This window comes from Nicotiana tabacum, chromosome 11 (genome assembly GCF_000715075.1).
Source record: "Nicotiana tabacum cultivar K326 chromosome 11, ASM71507v2, whole genome shotgun sequence".
Classification (NCBI taxonomy): domain Eukaryota; kingdom Viridiplantae; phylum Streptophyta; class Magnoliopsida; order Solanales; family Solanaceae; genus Nicotiana; species Nicotiana tabacum.
In genome coordinates this window covers 20,452,052-20,471,564 of record NC_134090.1, presented here as the reverse complement: position 1 = coordinate 20,471,564, position 19,513 = coordinate 20,452,052, and the positions used below count along the sequence as shown (strand labels likewise).

Sequence of the window (19,513 nt, the reverse complement as noted above, 5' to 3'; positions counted from 1 at the left end):
CCTGCTCAATTCAAGCCGTGAATTCAAATGATATCAATGAGTGTGGTGAGATAAATGAAATTTCTTCATCTTTAATTATAAATTTTGGGTTCTGAGCTTGAAGTGCACCAAAAAAAGGGCGGCAAGGTGTACTAAGCTTTCGTTATGCGCGGTATTCGGGGGAAAGAGTCTGACCACAAGGGTCTATTGTACACAGTTTTATCCTATATTTTTGAAAGACTATTTTTCGGCTCGAACTCACCTCCTGATCACATGACAACAAAGTTACTAAAGGGAAGAAATGCACCCAAAGACAAACAACAAAATAAGAGTGCGTGCCCTAGCAAACAACTTTGAAAAAGCCATAATATTTACTCCTACTTCTAACTCCTACTAATTACTCCTACTTCAAACTTCTCTTCCCTTCCCCATGCATTAATTATCACCCTAACTAAATTAATACTAGCTGCTTTTGTCAACCCCCACCCTACTAAAACCCTCTACTGGACCAATATAACTGTCGACTTCTGAACTTCTTTTTCACAATATGGTACTATATGTATATAATGCACAGATATTGAAGTGTTCATTTGATGAATAACCAACCCCATGAATTCTTTGAAAATTCAGTGTTCCTGACTCTCTGTATAGCTATATTCACTGGTACATTTCTGAATCTTTATTCCATTCCCTTTTTTCTTGTTCCATTTTGTGCTCCTTATTATGGTTATATACATACCGTTTCTCTTTTGTCCACGTCTTTCTCCTGCATGATAGGGGTAATGTGAAAAGTTTGCTCTAATTAAATGTTTCCATTAAAACTGTCCATGCAATTATTAAAGACAGTTGGAAACTTTCTTGATCTTTTTGTGGGTCTATTGTTAAAATCTTAAATTTCCCTTTTTAAGTTTGTATTCTGAATTACGCTACTTGGGGATTGGAAATATGGACTAATGTATATGTTAGTAAAAATATAATTGTTTCATTTCTTAATGATTTTGCAATAATTAAGATTGCAGGAAAATTGGATATTTTCTCTTAATTTTTGTCTCTTTTCACAGGTTTGATCAAGTGAATTTCAATCTTTTGTGGGTGGCAGAGAGTTTACTGAAACAGAGGATTTTCAGGGGTTTTTTTTAAAAAAAAATTTCTTTGAGTTTCTTGGAGAGGGTAAAAAATGGAGGGAACATTAGGCCGGCCGGATGAGCTGGCCAAGTCACTGAGCCGGCGGTCCTTGAGTAAGAGCGGTCGAAGGCCGAGTTTTGGATCAATAAGTGGAAGGAGTTGGGCATCAGCTAGTGTTAGAGAAGTGTTTAGTGCAGCAACAGGAGGTGATGTTTTTCAAACAAGTGCAAGGGAAAATGATGATGAAGAAGAGCTTAAATGGGCTGCTATTGAGAGACTTCCTACTTATGATAGGCTAAGGAAAGGAATTTTGAAGCAAACATTGGATGATGGAAAGGTTAATTATCAACAAGTTGATGTTGCCAATCTTAGGTTTCAAGATAGGAAACAGCTCTTAGAAAGTATTCTTAAATTTGTTGAAGATGATAATGAGAGGTTCCTTACTAGACTCAGAGACAGGACTGATAGGTGAGTTGAAATTAAAGTGCACAAATTTCCTTGATCTCAATGTGTTTTCATTGAAGGGGAGCGTTGAAACAACGGTAAAGTTGTCTCCGTCTGTAAAGGTCAGGGGTTCGAGCCGTGGAATCAGACACTAAGGCTTGTGTTAGGATAGGCTGCCTACATTACACCCCTTGTGTGCGGCCCTTTCCCGGACCCTTTGTGAATGCGGGATGCTTCGGGCTGCCCTGCCCTCTAGTGTTTTTTATTCTTTCCTGGTTCAACATTATGTGTTAATCAAATGATTTTCGTTTTGCATGGAACAGAGTTGGAATTGAGATTCCGAAGATTGAAGTTCGGTTCGAGCATCTTTGTATTGATGGAGATGCATATGTGGGATCTAGAGCACTGCCTACTCTCTGGAATGCTTCCATCAATTTTGTGGAGGTACTATTTCTTCTTCTAAATGTAATCTTCAATAATTTAGATTGATAGTACATTGACAATAATGCCTTTGTTTCCCTCGCTTTTATTGTACCTGTTAAAAGCTTGTAAAATTTGGTACTTGTACTGGTGAATTGATTTGTTTTTAATGTTCAAATTTGATAGGGGTTTCTTGAAAAGATCAAGATTGTCCCTTCAAAGAAAAGGGTTGTCAACATACTGCGCGATGTGAATGGAATCGTCAGACCTTCAAGGTATGTTCATCAAATGAAAGTTGCATTCAAAAGTTAATATTTGAGTCTAAAATGTGGGCAGTCAAGGACTCCAGGTTTATTTCAAGTAGTGCACCGTTGGTTAAAGAAAAGCAACATATTTTCCAATTAGTATATCGCACATACTTTACTCAGTGTTATTTAGCATGGTTGGGACGGGCTCAGTGGTGGAGCCAGAATTTTCGTTAAGGGGTGTCAAAATATATAAAAGTAAACCTACCAGGAAATTAAGGGGAGTCAATACACAGTATGTATACATATAATTTATTTACCTACCTACACAGTATATTTTTCCCGCGATGGGGTGTCATTTGACACCCATTCCTATAAGGTGGCTCCGCCACTGGACGGGCTTGGAGCTCATATATTGATTCTGTGGTTTTTGCATTTTACAGGTTGACGCTACTTCTGGGGCCTCCGGGTGCTGGGAAAACTACATTGTTAAAAGCACTTGCTGGGGTGCCAGACAAGGACATAAGAGTGAGTGACTTTTGAATTTTCAACGTGTGACCTGAAAGTTCTAATTAAGTGGTGTTTTGCTGACATTGTATTCTTTTAGGTGAATGGAAGAATCAGTTATTGTGGTCATGAACTGTCAGAGTTCATCCCTCAAAGGACATGTGCTTATATTAGTCAGCATGACCTTCATCACGGCGAGATGACGGTTAGAGAGACGTTGGATTTTGCAGGACGTTGTTTAGGAGTCGGAACAAGATATGAGCTCCTTACTGAATTGTCAAGGCGCGAAAAGGAAGCAGGAGTCAAACCTGACCCTGACATAGACGCATTTATGAAAGCTACAGCTGTTGCAGGCCAAGAATCTAGTTTGGTCACAGACTACGTTCTTAAGGTTAGACTCCTGATTGCACTGGTAACTAGTCCTGCATGTATAAATCCACCTACAACTGATTATTGAAGTGAACTACAGATACTTGGGATGGATATCTGTGCTGATACATTGTGCGGTGATGAAATGAGAAGGGGTATCTCTGGTGGACAGAAGAAGCGGCTCACAACAGGTATGTACAATATCGCATCAATCAAGGGAAGACCATCGTCTTATAAGCTTTATTTTGGGATTTTTTTCATTTTTGGCGGGGAGGCCCAAAATAATTACAGGAGGTAGCCCAAATATTCAAAACATATACATTGATTATGTATATGATATGTATATTGTATATATATATACATTTATGTGTATTATATGTATATTTATGCTTCATATACATTTGCCGGCTATTATTTTTTTGGGCTGCCCAAAAATGTCCTCTTCATTTTTTTAACCTGTAGCACCCATCCAGCTTGCTGAGTTTCTTCTAGTGCATGTGGCTTGTGACAACATTTAATGTGAAATTGGTTTTTCACTGAATGCAGGAGAAATGTTGGTTGGTCCTGCTAAAGTTTTCTTCATGGATGAAATATCAACTGGCCTCGACAGTTCTACGACATTTCAAATTGTGAAATACATGAGGCAGATGGTCCATGTCATGGATGTAACCATGATAATCTCTCTTCTTCAACCTGCGCCAGAAACCTATGATCTTTTCGATGACATTATATTGCTTTCTGAGGCAAAAATTGTCTACCAAGGTCCACGTGAGAATGTCCTGGAGTTTTTCGAGAGTGTTGGATTTAAATGCCCAGAGAGGAAAGGAGTTGCTGACTTTCTGCAAGAGGTTACTTCTTTAAAGGACCAAGAACAGTATTGGTTCAGAAAAAATGAACCTTACCAATATATCTCAGTGGCTGAATTTGCGGAACGCTTTAGTAATTTTCATGTTGGGCGACAGCTTTCTGATGACCTTGGAGTTCCTTATGACAAGAGCAAAGTCCATCCTGCTGCACTGGTCACTGAGAAGTACGGTATCTCCAACATGGAACTCCTCAAGGCATGCTTATCGAGGGAATGGCTATTGATGAAGCGGAATTCCTTCTTATACATATTCAAGACATTCCAGATTACTGTGATGTCAATAATTGCCTTCACAGTATTCTTTAGGACACAGATGAAAGTTGGTCAGATCACGGATGGAGGCAAATTTTATGGGGCCTTGTTTTTCAGCCTCATCAATGTGATGTTTAATGGTACAGCGGAGCTTGCACTTACCGTTTTCAGACTTCCTGTGTTCTTTAAACAGAGAGATTCTTTGTTTTATCCAGCTTGGGCTTTCGCTCTTCCCATTTGGCTTTTAAAAATTCCCCTTTCTTTCATGGAATCACTGATATGGATAGTACTTACTTATTACACCATCGGGTTTGCTCCTGCTGCAAGTAGGTATGTTCTCCGTTTACTCCTGGCAACCAAAATTTCTTTGTGGCAAAATGTGGCATATTTGTTATGCTGATGAGTCGTGATATCTGGTCAATGTGAATTTATGATGCACATATAACAATTAGTTTAGGAACTATAAGAATTCAAACTTACATTTTTGCGCCTACAAAATTTTCAGGTTTTTTCGCCAATTCTTGGTATTTTTTGCTTTGCATCAGTCGGCTCTGTCTCTCTTCCGTTTTATTGCTGCACTTGGAAGGACTCTAGTAGTTTCTAGCACATTTGCAACTTTCACGATACTCATAGTTTTTGTGCTTGGTGGTTTCATTGTTGCAAAAGGTCAGTTTTCTGTTTTGCTCTTGGGAATTTGTAAAACTTCTCAGTTCTGATAAAGAGTGCTCTTTATAGTCTTGGACTATAGGTGCAGAGAATCTACAAATTTGACAATTTCACTTGCATGTCCAATTTTGTGAGTTCAATATTTTTAAAATGCGTGCTTATGTATTGGTGCAGATGACCTGGAACCATGGATGAAATGGGGCTACTACATATCTCCTATGACATATGGACAGAATGCGTTAGCTATCAATGAGTTTCTGGACGAAAGATGGAGTACTGTAAGTTCTAACATTAGTTTATAAATAGCGACATATATCAGTTTGACTTCTTCCATCAACATGATTATCTTGACACATCCTATTATGCTCTTTGCAGCCCAACAATGACCCGAGATTTTCCGAGCCAACAGTTGGCAAGGTTCTTCTCAAGGCAAGAAGCATGTATACAGAAGACCATGTTTTTTGGCTCTGTGTTGTTGTCCTATTTGCGTTCTCGTTTTTGTTCAACTTTTTCTTTATCTTGGCACTGACATACCTAAACCGTAAGTCCCAGATTTTCTATACTATCTAAAGTTTCAGAATCTACTTTTGGTTCTGATCGGTTCATGTAAATGAAATGCAGCATTTGGAGACTCCAGATCGGTTATTTCCGAGGATGACAAAAGTAAGAAATATAAGCGAACAGGGTGTAGTTCAGCATCTTCAGCTCCAATGACTGAAGGTTGAGGCTCTTGTACATTTATCCTTTCCTTACTTTTAACCTTTGTAATATTCTGAATACCTGAATGATTATTACAGGTATAGTTATGGACGTCAGGAACACTAATGGCTTAAGTATTGAAGAAGCCAAGAAAAGAGGAATGGTGCTTCCTTTCCAGCCCCTGTCCCTTGCATTTAATCATATCAATTATTATGTTGATATGCCAGCTGTAAGTAACATTTCATGGTATTTAAATATTAACTTTGTTATGATTCAGTTTTTACTAATTATCTGGTAATGGAGAATAGATGCTTCTCAAGGAAGTTCTAACAATCTTATGGGAGCCAACTTCTGTTAGTCAGCAACTCTTTAGACCTACAAGCTGACTTCTCTAATCTAAATGAAAACTGTGATACAGCAATAACATGTCATGCTTGCAAAGAACTAATTACGAGGGCTATTCAGAACTTTTTATTTAATTTGCATGATTAGCCCCATTCTAATGTTCATGTTTGGCTAACTAGTGGGACCTGACAATCGAATAAAGATTCTGAGCAAAGTTTTTTAACGCATAAGCTTTCTTGAGTTACCAAACAATCTGTCGTATTCTTGAGTCAATATTATAAAGGCAGGGGGAGGAATGGAATATGAACTTTTGGTGGCTTATACGGTTCTGGTACTTTATCAGGAAATGAAAGCCCAGGGAGTTAAGGAGATTCGTCTTCAATTATTACGAGATGTCAGTGGTGCTTTTAGGCCCGGAGTTCTTACGGCCTTAGTTGGTGTAAGTGGTGCTGGAAAGACCACGTTAATGGATGTTTTAGCTGGAAGGAAAACTGGTGGATACATTGAAGGAAGCATCAACATTTCTGGTTATCCAAAGAATCAATCAACTTTTGCTCGCATAAGTGGTTATTGTGAACAGAATGACATTCATTCTCCACACGTTACTGTTTATGAGTCGCTGCTATACTCAGCATGGTTGCGTCTCTCTCCAGATGTAAAAGAATATACACGGAAGGTGGGCTCTCTTGTCTTACTTTGTGCTTCTGAATATCCTCTCGAAGATTGTAGTCTCCACGAAAGAACTCAACTTTATTTTTCTGTTACAAACCCTGATAGTTTTCGTAGAAAAGGAGGTCAACAAATGACTTCAATTTTGGTCTTGTTTTAGAATTTTGTTGAGGAAGTAATGGAGCTAGTCGAGTTGAATCCGCTAAGGGACTCCCTAGTTGGTCTTCCGGGGGTAGATGGTCTCTCAACTGAACAGAGAAAGAGGCTGACCATAGCCGTAGAGCTGGTAGCAAATCCATCTATTATTTTCATGGATGAGCCGACATCAGGACTTGATGCTAGAGCTGCAGCAATTGTGATGCGAACTGTGAGAAACACTGTGGATACAGGGAGAACTGTTGTCTGCACTATCCACCAGCCAAGCATAGATATTTTCGAAGCATTTGATGAGGTAGTTAGTTAGTCCAAGCAATGTTCGATTTCATATATTGCGAATACCCGTCGTTGTGATGCAACTGCTCTTCTCATAATCATGTCGAACGATTTTCTTGCAGCTGTTATTGATGAAAAGAGGAGGACAAGTCATATATGCAGGGCCTCTTGGTCATCATTCTCACCTACTGATCGCGTATTTTCAAGTGAGTATCATATCTTTATCAAATTATGGGGGGGGGGGGGGGGGGGGTTCTATTAAGCTAGTCCTATCAACTAAAGAGCTGTTCTTTTCTCAGTCTGTTCCAGGGGTTCCTGGAGTCAAAGAGGGATACAATCCTGCTACTTGGATGCTGGACATCTCGGCTCCGGCTGTTGAAGCTCAACTTCAAGTAGACTTTGCCGACATTTATGCCAACTCTGAACTGTATAGGTAATTTAGCATAGGGATCTTTACACAAATATCTGGCTGAATTCACAGTTTAGTTTTCCTAGCCGGTATACATAGATCATACACTGATTATAACTCGGTTATACACATATTATGTATGGATTAAACATCTATTATACATTCACCAGATATTTTTTTTACGCAGTTGTGTGGACGGCTATTTATGTTAATTCTTCAATAGAATATTGAATAGTTGTATTTTTATTTTACTTCTGGTTTGGTATTTACTAACCCTTCGACCTTTGTTACTTGGTTTTCTCAGGAGGAATCAAGAACTTATCAAAGAACTAAGCATTCCTGCACCAGGATCCCAAGATCTTCACTTCCCCACAGAATATGCCCAACCGTTTCTTGAACAGTGCAAGGCTTGCTTTTGGAAACAACACTTGTCCTACTGGAGGCATCCACAGTATAATGCCATTCGGTTTGCTATGACAGCAATGGTAGGAGTAATATTTGGAATCATTTTTTGGAATAAGGGGGACAAAGTGTGAGTCATCTTCCTTGAGTCCTAAAATTAACATTGTGCAATAACTATCTTTCTATTCTGTCATCACTTTTTATCTTATAGACTAATTATGATAACAGGTCCAAACTACAAGATCTGTTAAATCTGGTTGGAGCTATGTATGCTGCTGTTATGTTCCTTGGTGGAACTAATACTTCAGCCGTGCAGTCTATTGTCGCTGTAGAAAGAACAGTCTTTTATCGAGAAAAAGCAGCAGGAATGTATTCTGCACTCCCTTATGCATTTGCTCAGGTAAGACTAACATAAATTGAACATATACTGTACAATTTCTAGAAAATCAATTGGTCGTTGAGAAGTAATTTGTACTTATGCCATATGCAGGTGGCCATAGAGACTATCTATATCGCGATTCAAACTTTAATTTACAGCCTTATTCTGTATGCAATGATTGGATTCCACTGGACGGCTGGAAAGTTCTTTTTGTTCTATTTTTTTGTTTTTATGTGTTTCGTCTACTTCACAATGTATGGAATGATGCTTGTTGCACTCACTCCAAACTACCACATTGCTGCTATCGTAATGTCTTTCTTCCTCAGCTTTTGGAACTTGTTCTCCGGTTTCCTCATTCCAAGAACGGTTAGTAAACAAAGAACTGCATGATCCAAATCAGAAAGGTCTTCCTTTAAAATTGCTAGCTCTCCAATGCTGACATATTTTGCAAATGCAGCAAATTCCGATATGGTGGAGGTGGTATTACTGGGCTTCTCCGGTGGCATGGACAATATATGGCCTCGTAACGTCTCAAGTAGGCGACAAGAATAACCTCGTTGAGATACCAGGCGGTGGCGAGGTACCATTAAAGTTGTATCTGAAGGAAAACTTTGGTTTTGAGTATGACTTCCTGGGAGTTGTTGCTGCAATGCATGTTGTTTGGGCAGTTTTCTTCTGCTTTGTTTTTGCTTATGCCATCAAGTTCCTGAATTTCCAAAGGAGATAAGTGAAACTTGAAGTCAGAATAGAAAGTTTTGGGCATACATAGAAATATGCATAAGCTAGGCAAAGAGAGAAGTTTTTGGAGAATTATAATTACTACTCTGATAAATTTCAGAAATTTTTGCCCAGTAAGCTTATTTCAAGGTTGTACAGAAACTATTCTTTTGATTATGTCAAATTTTTCATTTTTTATTTTTGCTGTGTAAATTCCTCTACATGCTGTTTTGTTTTAAAACTCTTTCAACGTTTTAAGTTTTCTCTTTGAGAAAAATGACCATTTTTTCATAGTGAGCAGGTTACCCAATGCGCACCCGAAGGGTAGCGACTGCGGGTTTCCAAGAGAAAACATTCTGGGTTGAAGCTAACTTCTACAACAGATTTTATTTAAGTCCTACTTCTGTGGAGGCAACAGGAAGTCCTATGCCAAGTCTTTTTTTGTAAATATCTAATTTGGCCACCATGGCAAATTTGTTCCTATTAGTAGCTGAGAAACTCTTAGTGATGGATGAATTTTTTTTTTCTTATATATATGTGGGTAAATAATACTTTTCTAGAAAACAAAATGTATATATAAAATAGGTCGACATCCGTAAAAAATAATACAAAGATTGAAAATAACAAAGGTCCTGGACCTAAAGCTACGTACAAGCCGAATTGTGACAATAAGCTGACACTGTTTGAGCAATATCGTGTCAAAATAGCATGGTATAGTCAATTTTCGGACTGGTCAATCAAAAATAGCCACCGTTTACGAAGTCAATGAAAAATAGCCACTATTTTGCTGCAACAGAGATCGGTCCCGTATAATATACGGGAGTTCGGTGCATCTGTGTACGAACTCCAGCATATTATACTGGACCGGTATACTTTGCTGACTCTTGTATAATATACGGGAGACTGGAGCACCGGTGCTCCAAACTCCAGTATATTATACTGGACATTTATACTTGCTGGAACTCCCGTATATTATGCTGGAGTTCTAGTGTACTTATGCTGGAACTCCAACATATTATGCTGGAGTTCCAGCATAGTTATCCTGGAACTCCCGTATAATATGCTGGAGTTCAAGCATACTTATGCTAGAACTCCAGTATAATATACGGGCGTATTTACCGGGTATTGAACAGTGTTTTCGCTCAGATTTATCTTTACATGAAAAATGGCTAAATTTCGATTACTTTTGAAACTGTGGCTATTTTTGAATGACCAGTTATAAATCTGGCTATTTTTAAATTTCTCCCCAATATCGTGCATACACTATTGACAATAAGCTTAGCATGAACTAGAACTTTGGGCCCGCGCTAGAAATTATTTATAATAGGTAGCCGAAAAAGTGTATAAATTTTGTATAATTTTTGTATATAACATACATAATGTGTATATACAAAAAATATAATATTTTTTCCGGCTATTATTTTGAGAACGGCTATATAGTGTCATTTCCTCCCAAAAAAAAATTTAAGCTCCTGTTTGTTTTCCTTTCTTCAAAGGAGACAATAAATTTTCCAAAATATCCTAAAACCCACTCATGTTGCAAAAACAAGAGAGAACATCACTTGTCCCACATGATTAATTTGGAGTAAGGATTTTAGACTTTATAATCAAATGCCAAAAGAAAATAAGTTAAAAAGTGGTTTGTATGTACAATGCCTACTTAAAGTGGATAGTATATAGTATTATATCATGTTATATCGCTATATATTAAAAGCACTAGGACTTTGGTAATTATAGATTTAACTAGTTTGAGGTTGTTTTTGAGATTATTTTAGAGACTTCAACAGTTAGAAACTGAAATAAATAAAGTGTCACCTCTCAAACAAGTTTAAACAGACAGGCAATCCACATAATTCAACATGGGATCAAAGTAAGGTAAGCAGAGGTTCTAGATTCGAGCCACACAATCCTCCATTGACACACTATCCTATTATAATCCTACAAGATAGCAACAGAGCCAGGATTTGAAGCTTATGGGTTCGGCGTTGCAATCCTAGCAACTACTGCAATGTCCTCAGCATTATGAACTTGAAAAACAACTCCATGTTCCTCAAATTGCAACAGAACAATTTGGTGTATGTTAAATTTTAAGAAGAAAGAAAAAACTTATACTTAAGCAACAAACAATACTTTTACCTGTTTGTTGTTCCTCCTCTGGATCTCCCTTTAACTAATTGTTATATAAACTTGAGTATAAGTATCTTCATTTTCCATCTTCAAAATTTTCAAGTAAAAAAGGAATAATACACAGAAGTGCATGTAGTATAGGTTTGCCAATTTTAAATTTTTGCGACTTTAAATCTGTCTGTAATAGCTGAAACTTATAAATTTGAACTCTTACTTACAATCAAGAAAAGACAAAAACTTGAATCTGTTGGAACTCCAAAATCTGACAAAATGTGGTATATATACTTGCATAAATATGATTGCCTTAAAACTCTAAAATACGCATTCTTGGCTTTATTATCATCTGCATACATAGAAACCTCCACTATATATACTTTCCTACTAAGTTCATCCTAATGCAACCCAAGATTTCCCCTTTCTCCTCTAAAGATTCAAGCTCAGCCAGATAACCAAAAGGAAAACAAAAAACAAAACCAAAAAGAAGAGAGAGTTAGATTTCTTAGTTACATTCATATTGGTTCTATTTCATACACTGTACATATTTATGTAAGTTCTCTGATTATTTAGTCCTATAATTTCACTAGATATATTCCATTGAGCATAACTTAAGTGACACATTTTTGTTTTTCCACTATTCTAGAACAGCATTGAAGGAAATATTCAAGAAAACTTGGTCCTGGATAGGGTGAAAAATCTGCGTAAATGGCTGCATCAATGAGGGAAAATGAGCTAGTGAGGTCAATGAGCAAAAAGGCAAGTTTTGGATCAGCAAGTAGAAAAGGATCATGGGCTTCAGCAAGTATTCGCGACGCGTTTGGTGCACCAGGAGTGGATGTTTTCGCGAAAAGTGGGAGGCAAGATGATGAAGATGAACTTAAATGGGCTGCAATTGAAAGGCTTCCAACTTATGATAGAATGAGGAAAGGAATTTTAAAGCAAGTATTGGATAATGGAAAAGTTGTTCATGAACAAGTTGATGTAGCACATATGGGAATGCAAGAAAAGAAGCAACTTATGGAGAGTATATTAAATGGTATTGATGAAGACAATGAGAGATTCCTTCTCAGGCTTAAAGATCGTATCGAAAGGTGAAAAAAATACATGAACTGTTTTTTCAGCTTTTTCAAGAATCTAAATCCTTATTGTTTGGAGTAAAAAGCATGAGATAATAAACTTTGTCAAACAGGGTTGGGATAGACATTCCAAGAATTGAAATCAGGTTTGAGCATTTGTCAATTGAAGGAGATGCATATGTTGGCAGTAGAGCACTTCCAACACTATGGAATTCAACCATCAATTCATTAGAGGTAGTTAAAATTTGCATTATTTGAATTGTTTGTATATCGAAGATATTAAAGGCAGCCCGGTGCACTAAGCTCCCGCTATGCGTGGGATCCGAGGAAGGGCCGGACCACAAAAGTCTATCGTACGCAGCCTTACCTTGCATTTCTGCAAGAGGTTGTTTCCACATCTCGAACCCGTGACCTCCTGGTCACATGGCAGCAACTTTACCAGTTATGCCAAGGCCCCCCTTATGTATATCTAAGACATTATTCAGAAGATATCTATTCAAGTAATGATACTTAAGTTTAAGGATTACTCTTTGTATTTTGATGTCTAATAGGGAATTCTTGGTCTTTTGAGGCTTTCGCCGTCTAAGAAGAAATCTATCAAAATACTGGATGACATTTCTGGAATTGTAAAATCATCAAGGTATGATGACTTTGTTCTAATATTTAGGCCTCCTTTTATAATATCTTTTGACATATTTGAGTTTCTGACCATTTGTTATCATTGTTTTTTGTTAAAAATTTGAATTCCTATTATTAGGATGACACTGCTTCTTGGACCTCCAGCCTCTGGCAAAACTACATTGTTGAAGGCACTTGCAGGAAAACTGGAGCAAGATCTTAGGGTGTGTATTTTCCTTAAAACATATCAGTCTTGGTGTTCTTTAAACGGACACCCTGATAACATATTGTCATATTAATGTAGGTAAAGGGAAAGATCAGTCACTGCGGTCACGAACTCAAAGAGTTCATACCTCAGAGAACTTGTGCTTATATCTGCCAACATGATCTTCATCATGGTGAGATGACAGTAAGAGAGACATTAGACTTCTCGGGTCGCTGCTTGGGAGTTGGTGCCAGATATGAACTGCTAGCAGAGCTCTCGAGACGAGAAAAAGATTCAGGAATCAAACCGGATCCTGAGATAGATGCATTCATGAAAGCCATATCAGTAGCTGGACAAAAGACCAATTTGGTCACTGACTCTATTCTCAAGGTCTGCATTCCCCTCCTATAATATGAAGTTCCATTTTTCTTCCACCTATGTTAAAGTGACTAACAAGATTTCTGCACCAGATACTTGGATTGGATATTTGTTCTGATACAATGGTGGGTGATGAAATGAGAAGAGGTATTTCTGGTGGGCAAAAGAAGCGTGTAACGACAGGTATATGATGAGTTAAACTAGTTGGTTTCCATCATTACTTAATTCTGATGTGATAACATATTATTAAAGGTTGCTATTGGATATAAATGCAGGAGAAATGTTGGTTGGGCCTGCGAAAGTTTTCTTGATGGATGAAATCTCGACTGGTCTTGACAGTTCAACAACATTTCAAATTGTCAAATATATGAGACAGATGGTTCATATTATGAATGTGACAATGATAATATCTCTACTTCAGCCAGCCCCGGAAACCTTTAATCTATTTGATGACATTATCTTGCTTTCAGAAGGGAAAATTGTCTACCAAGGTCCACGTGAAGAGGTTCTTGAGTTCTTCGAAAGTGTTGGATTTAAATGTCCTGAAAGGAAAGGAGTTGCGGATTTTCTTCAAGAGGTTACTTCCAAGAAAGATCAAGAACAATACTGGTCCAAAAAGAATGTTCCTTATCAATATGTATCAGTACCTGACTTTGTTGAGCACTTCCAATCTTTCCATATCGGCCTAAAGCTTTTCGGTGAAGTTCAAGTTCCTTATGACAGAAGTAGAACCCACCCTGCAGCATTGGTGAAAGAAAAATATGGTATCTCTAACAAAGAACTTTTCAAGGCATGCTTGTCAAGGGAGTGGTTGCTGATGAAACGAAACTCCTTCGTCTACATTTTCAAGACTGTTCAGATCACAATCATGGCTATCTTTACATTCACTGTATTCTTTAGAACGAAAATGAAGCACGGTGAAGCAGAAGATGGAGGAAAATTTTATGGTGCTCTGTTTTTCAGCCTTCTCAACGTGATGTTCAATGGCATGGCTGAGCTTGCAATGACTATCTTCAGGCTACCTGTCTTTTTTAAACAGAGAGATGCTTTGGTTTACCCAGCTTGGGCTTTTGCTCTTCCAATTTGGCTCCTTAGGATCCCCGTCTCGCTGATGGAATCAGGAATATGGATCCTTCTCACATACTACACTGTTGGATTTGCACCTGCAGCTGATAGGTATGTCCACTATATAGCATGTTTGGCCGTGCTTCTAAAATCAGCTTATTTTGAAAAGTGTTTTTCAAAAATAAAAACTTTTGAGCAGCAATTATATTTGGTCAAGTTTTTAAAAAGTGCTTCTAAATGTATTTTTCTCAACAGTACTTTTCAAAAAAGTGTTTTTGGGAGAAGTTAATTTTTCTGCTTCTCAAAAACTGCTTCTGCTTCTACTCAGAAGCACTTTTTTTCCTTCTAAAAGCTTGGCCAAACACCTTAACTTTGGAAAAAAACATTTTTGGCCAAAAAGAAGCACTTTTGGCCGGAAAAAAAAACACGACCAAACAGGCTAATAGTCTCATTTGATAGATCCTATAGCTGACAGTGTCAGATTTTCAAAGTTCACTAACAAGTTCATCAACTTAAACAGGTTTTTCCGGCAGTACTTGGCCTATGTTGGTATTCACCAGATGGCGTTGGGACTCTTCCGTTTCATTGCAGCGCTTGGAAGAACACAAGTTGTGGCCAACACCCTTGGTACCTTCACATTGTTGTCAGTTTTTGTCCTTGGTGGATTTATCATTGCCAAAGGTTAGCAACTGAAAGATATATTAGCTAATGAAGTAAAACTAGTTAATCATTCAAAGATTGGAATTTCATCATACTGTGATTCTGATATAAGCAAATTGGTTGTTCCAATAGATGACCTCCAACCTTGGATGAAATGGGCCTATTACCTTTCCCCTATGTCATATGGACAGAACGCTATAGTTCTTGTTGAATTTCTTGACAAAAGATGGAACAAGGTAAATTAGCACAGTTACATCTTAGATATTCATTTTTTATCTCTATCTTTAGATATTCTAAGAATATGTTGCTCTCTTTCAGCCCAATGAGGATCCAAGCTTTCCAGGAAAAACAGTTGGAATAGAGCTTCTTAAAGCCAGAGGGATGTTTACAGATGACATTTGGTACTGGATTTGTGTCATTGCACTTTTCGCGTTCTCATTGTTTTTCAACCTTTGCTTCGTTGCAGCACTCACGTACTTAAAACGTAAGAGATGAGACATGGTAGTGATTTTCTCACTAGGCTTGGACACTATCTTTTGGTTTTGACCGGATTTTAAAACTTGATATCAGCTCTTGGAGATACTAAATCTATTATGGTGAATGAAGAACACAGTCAATACAAGGAAAAGAAGATGAAAGTAATACCAGATGAAGGTTCAAGATTAAGACCATCTCTTTGTTTCCAAGAATTTGAATTATATGTATCAAAGAATGCTGGTGAAGTGCTTCATCTGCTTATTTATCTGTTTTGATGTGTCAGGAAAGAACACTTCAGAAGATGTAAAATCAAATGGTGCAGATAGTGCAACCAACAAAAAAGGCATGGTTCTGCCATTCCAGCCTTTGTCCCTTTCATTTGAACATGTGAATTACTATGTCGATATGCCTGCTGTAAGTTCTTATCTCTTCTCCACTTATTAGAATCTAACGGTTTAAAATTTTGTTTCTCTTCTTCAATGAAGCCTGCATCCACTATTGCATGTATATAAACAAAATTCCTAACTGGTCAATGAATGATGTCTGTATCAGGAAATGAAAAGTCAAGGAATTGAAGAAATGCGACTCCAGCTTCTACGAGATGTGAGTGGTGCCTTTAGACCAGGTGTGCTAACAGCATTAATGGGTGTGAGTGGTGCTGGAAAGACTACTTTGATGGATGTTTTAGCTGGAAGGAAAACTGGTGGATACATTGAAGGGAATATCTGTGTTTCTGGTTATCCAAAGATCCAAGAAACCTTCGCTCGAGTTAGTGGCTACTGTGAACAAAATGACATTCATTCTCCACATGTCACTGTTTATGAATCTCTTCTATATTCTGCCTGGTTGCGTCTTCCTTCAGATGTCAACAACGAAACTCGAATGGTATAGCTTTAGATTTTCTTTGGTAGAATGATGATGTCTATCAAAATATGTTTAGTACCTTTCTTTTCATCCACTGAGAAAGCATTGACGAATCCCTCGTTTGGTTCAGATGTTTGTGGAGGAAGTGATGGAGTTGGTTGAGCTTACATTATTGAGAAACTCTCTAGTTGGACTTCCAGGAGTTGATGGTTTATCGACTGAACAAAGAAAGCGGCTTACTATAGCCGTGGAGTTGGTTGCTAATCCTTCGATCATCTTCATGGATGAGCCTACGTCGGGTCTGGATGCTCGAGCTGCTGCAATTGTAATGAGAGCTGTAAGGAACACTGTGGATACAGGGAGAACTGTAGTTTGCACAATTCATCAACCAAGTATTGACATATTTGAATCATTTGATGAGGTACTAACTTCTTGAATCTAGTCCACATCATCTATAACTAGTTCATAGCTTCATCACCTTGGACTGGATTTATCATGACTAGCTACAATGTCACTATCTATGCAGTTATTCTTGATGAAGAGAGGAGGACAAGTCATTTATGCTGGACCCCTCGGTCGCAATTCTCAGCACTTGAGAGAGTATTTTGAAGTAAGATGATACTACATTTTGTAAAATAGTTACCATTCTATTATAAGTCATCGATAGTCATGCAAATGATCGTTTATACCAACTTTTTCAGTCTGTTCCTGGGGTTAACAAGATCAAAGATGGATATAATCCTGCTACTTGGATGCTTGAGGTCAGCGCTGCATCCGTTGAGACTCAACTTGGTGTAAACTTTGCAGAAATATTAACCAACTCTGATCTGTACAGGTATGAGAATATGACAAATGAAACTGATCCATTACTATTATTCATTGTTCTATTCCCTACATCCAACTCTTGCTCATACTAAATCTTCTCCTCAAATTCTCCAAATTTGCAGGAGAAATGAAGAACTGATTAAGCAACTTAGTACTTCAGCACCAGGATCTAAGGACCTGTATTTCCCTACCAAGTACTCTCAGCCCCTATTGACTCAATTCAAGGCATGTTTCTGGAAACAACATTGGTCTTATTGGAGGAATCCACAGTACAATGTCATCAGATTTTTCATGACAACAGTCATCGGAATTATTTTTGGCGTCGTTTTCTGGGGCAAAGGAGGAAAATTGTGAGTCATTTTCCTAAAACTTGAATTACTAAGCTTCAATTTTCAGCACTGAAAGTGGATCAACTCTTAAACGAGCTATTCTTTCTATCAGCGAAAAACAACAGGACCTTTCAAATCTAATGGGAGCAATGTATGCTGCTGTTCTGTTTCTTGGAGGAACAAACACTTCTGCTGTTCAATCTGTTGTGGCTATTGAGAGAACAGTCTTCTATCGCGAAAGAGCAGCAGGGATGTTTTCAGCTTTGCCATATGCTTTTGCTCAGGTATATGAACTGACCATCTAGTTCATATGGATTGTAAGCATCGGTTATGCCAACAAAGTCAAGCTCATTATTTGTTCCTTTACAGGTGACTGTGGAAACAATCTATGTCGGAATCCAAACTTTCCTTTACAGCCTAATTCTTTACTCAATGATTGGATTTGAGTGGCAAGCTGACAAGTTCTTCTGGTTCTATTACTACGTGTTCATGTGCTTCGTCTACTTCACACTCTACGGAATGATGCTTGTAGCTCTCACTCCAAATTATCAGATAGCAGCAATTGTCATGTCTTTCTTCCTTAGCTTCTGGAACCTCTTCTCTGGTTTCCTCATTCCTAGGATGGTAAGTGAAATCTTGATATCCCAATTATTCTTCCTTTCATAAACTAAAAAAAAAAAAGGCAGCCTGGTGCACTAAGCTCCCACTATGCCTGGGGTCGGGGACGGGCCGGACCACAAGCAGAGGCGGATCCAGGATTTAATGTTTATGGGTTCGTGTAACGACCTCGAGTAAATTTTCAGTAGTAACTGGATTCACATTCAAACATTTATAGATATTTAGTGAATTTTTGGAACATATTTACACTGTTTGGACAAAAGTTATTGGGTTCACGTGAACCCGTAGGTCGCAAGCTGGATCCGCCCCTGACCATAAGAGTCTCTATTGTACGCAGCCTTACCCTATTTCTACAAGAGCCTGTTTCCATGGCTCGAACTCATGACCTCTTGGTCACGTGACAACAACTATTAATCTAATATTTGACATGTTTATACTATGTTGCAGCAAATTCCAATATGGTGGAGGTGGTACTACTGGGGTTCACCAGTTGCATGGACAATATATGGTCTCATTACATCTCAATTGGGAGACAAAACAGAACCTGTTCATGTTCCTAGTCATGATAATGCCCCTAGTTATCTTCCATTGAAGGATTACCTCAAGGAATATCTTGGTTATGATTTTGACTTTCTTGGTGCAGTTGCTGCAGCACATCTTGGTTGGGTGCTTCTATTCTTCACTGTCTTTGTATATGCCATCAGAGTTCTCAACTTCCAAAAGAGATAAAATTCAAGAAAACCTCCAAGTTTGAATTGTTCAGCTCTATACACAACTAGTTCTACTGTTCTTTTCTTCATCTCTTTTACGATAATTCAAGGGAAATAATGTAGGTAGCATTGTGAAATAATGTATGTAGCATTTATCATCTTGTTCTTGTTTGCAGTAATTGTAAATTTTCATTCTTCCAAATTTGTACTAATTGCTGTTATTTATATGAAACAAAAAACAAAGTTCATTCAACTAGTACTGATATTGCATACATTTTTCGTCTTCTGCTCGGTTTCAAGCTTAATATTTAAGCTTATTTGAAAATAAATAAAACTCTCTCTTACATTGGATTAAGCATTGCATCGTTTCCTCCTCTGTGTGCTTTGATTTCAAGCTTAATTTCTGAATTTCATTGGGAAACAAATGAATCAACTCTCTTATTTTGGATAGGATTTAAGTTATACATATATACTAATTATTTAAAGACATTTTACAACTATCAGTTATCACTAAGTGATTGCAAGTTAGTTACTATTTTTACCATTTAATGAGATTGTGAAAATATTTTCTGCACCTGCAATACATAGAACTTAAACTCGGAGAGGATATTGATCAACTTCAGCCTCGACTACTGAAACA

General features: G+C 37.8%; 2 protein-coding genes across 4 annotated transcripts; both read left to right on the top strand.

Annotated features, from left to right (window-relative positions):
- Positions 1-514: 514 nt before the first annotated feature.
- On the top strand, positions 515-9,134 carry LOC107794199 (pleiotropic drug resistance protein 2-like). 3 transcript variants are annotated; one of them, XM_075224888.1, is made up of 21 exons: positions 515-642; positions 1,041-1,572; positions 1,872-1,992; positions 2,155-2,243; positions 2,657-2,741; positions 2,821-3,111; positions 3,190-3,280; positions 3,636-4,536; positions 4,712-4,872; positions 5,047-5,150; positions 5,248-5,413; positions 5,494-5,592; positions 5,670-5,800; positions 6,260-6,592; positions 6,746-7,036; positions 7,140-7,223; positions 7,317-7,450; positions 7,731-7,958; positions 8,057-8,228; positions 8,319-8,573; positions 8,665-9,134. In XM_075224888.1, the coding sequence occupies exons 2-21, from the start codon at positions 1,157-1,159 to the stop codon at positions 8,932-8,934; spliced, it is 4,422 nt and encodes a 1,473-aa protein (XP_075080989.1). In that variant the 5' UTR covers positions 515-642; positions 1,041-1,156; the 3' UTR covers positions 8,935-9,134. The 3 variants fall into 3 exon arrangements, with proteins under 3 accessions (XP_075080989.1, XP_075080991.1, XP_075080990.1); XM_075224890.1 differs by lacking the exon at positions 515-642 and adding an exon at positions 697-758; XM_075224889.1 differs by lacking the exon at positions 515-642 and adding an exon at positions 819-940.
- A 2,327-nt stretch (positions 9,135-11,461) lies between these two features.
- Positions 11,462-19,120, top strand: LOC107794194 (pleiotropic drug resistance protein 2-like). Its single transcript, XM_075224887.1, has 21 exons — positions 11,462-11,597; positions 11,692-12,139; positions 12,238-12,358; positions 12,676-12,764; positions 12,882-12,966; positions 13,047-13,337; positions 13,418-13,508; positions 13,601-14,501; positions 14,911-15,071; positions 15,183-15,286; positions 15,369-15,534; positions 15,621-15,704; positions 15,811-15,941; positions 16,080-16,412; positions 16,522-16,812; positions 16,918-17,001; positions 17,093-17,226; positions 17,339-17,566; positions 17,658-17,829; positions 17,915-18,169; positions 18,611-19,120. Exons 2-21 carry the CDS (start codon positions 11,754-11,756, stop codon positions 18,890-18,892), a joined length of 4,389 nt encoding a protein of 1,462 aa, XP_075080988.1. The 5' UTR covers positions 11,462-11,597; positions 11,692-11,753; the 3' UTR covers positions 18,893-19,120.
- The last annotated feature ends 393 nt before the right edge of the window (positions 19,121-19,513 follow it).

Coding starts and splice junctions, on each gene's coding strand:
- LOC107794199 (XM_075224888.1), top strand. CDS start 1,157: ATGGAGGGAACATTAGGCCGGCCGGATGAGCTGGCCAAGTCACTGAGC. Junction 2,244..2,656: donor GGAATCGTCAGACCTTCAAG/GTATGTTCATCA, acceptor TGCATTTTACAG/GTTGACGCTACTTCTGGGGC. Junction 5,414..5,493: donor GGCACTGACATACCTAAACC/GTAAGTCCCAGA, acceptor AATGAAATGCAG/CATTTGGAGACTCCAGATCG.
- LOC107794194 (XM_075224887.1), top strand. CDS start 11,754: ATGGCTGCATCAATGAGGGAAAATGAGCTAGTGAGGTCAATGAGCAAA. Junction 16,813..16,917: donor TATTTGAATCATTTGATGAG/GTACTAACTTCT, acceptor CTATCTATGCAG/TTATTCTTGATGAAGAGAGG. Junction 18,170..18,610: donor GTTTCCTCATTCCTAGGATG/GTAAGTGAAATC, acceptor ACTATGTTGCAG/CAAATTCCAATATGGTGGAG.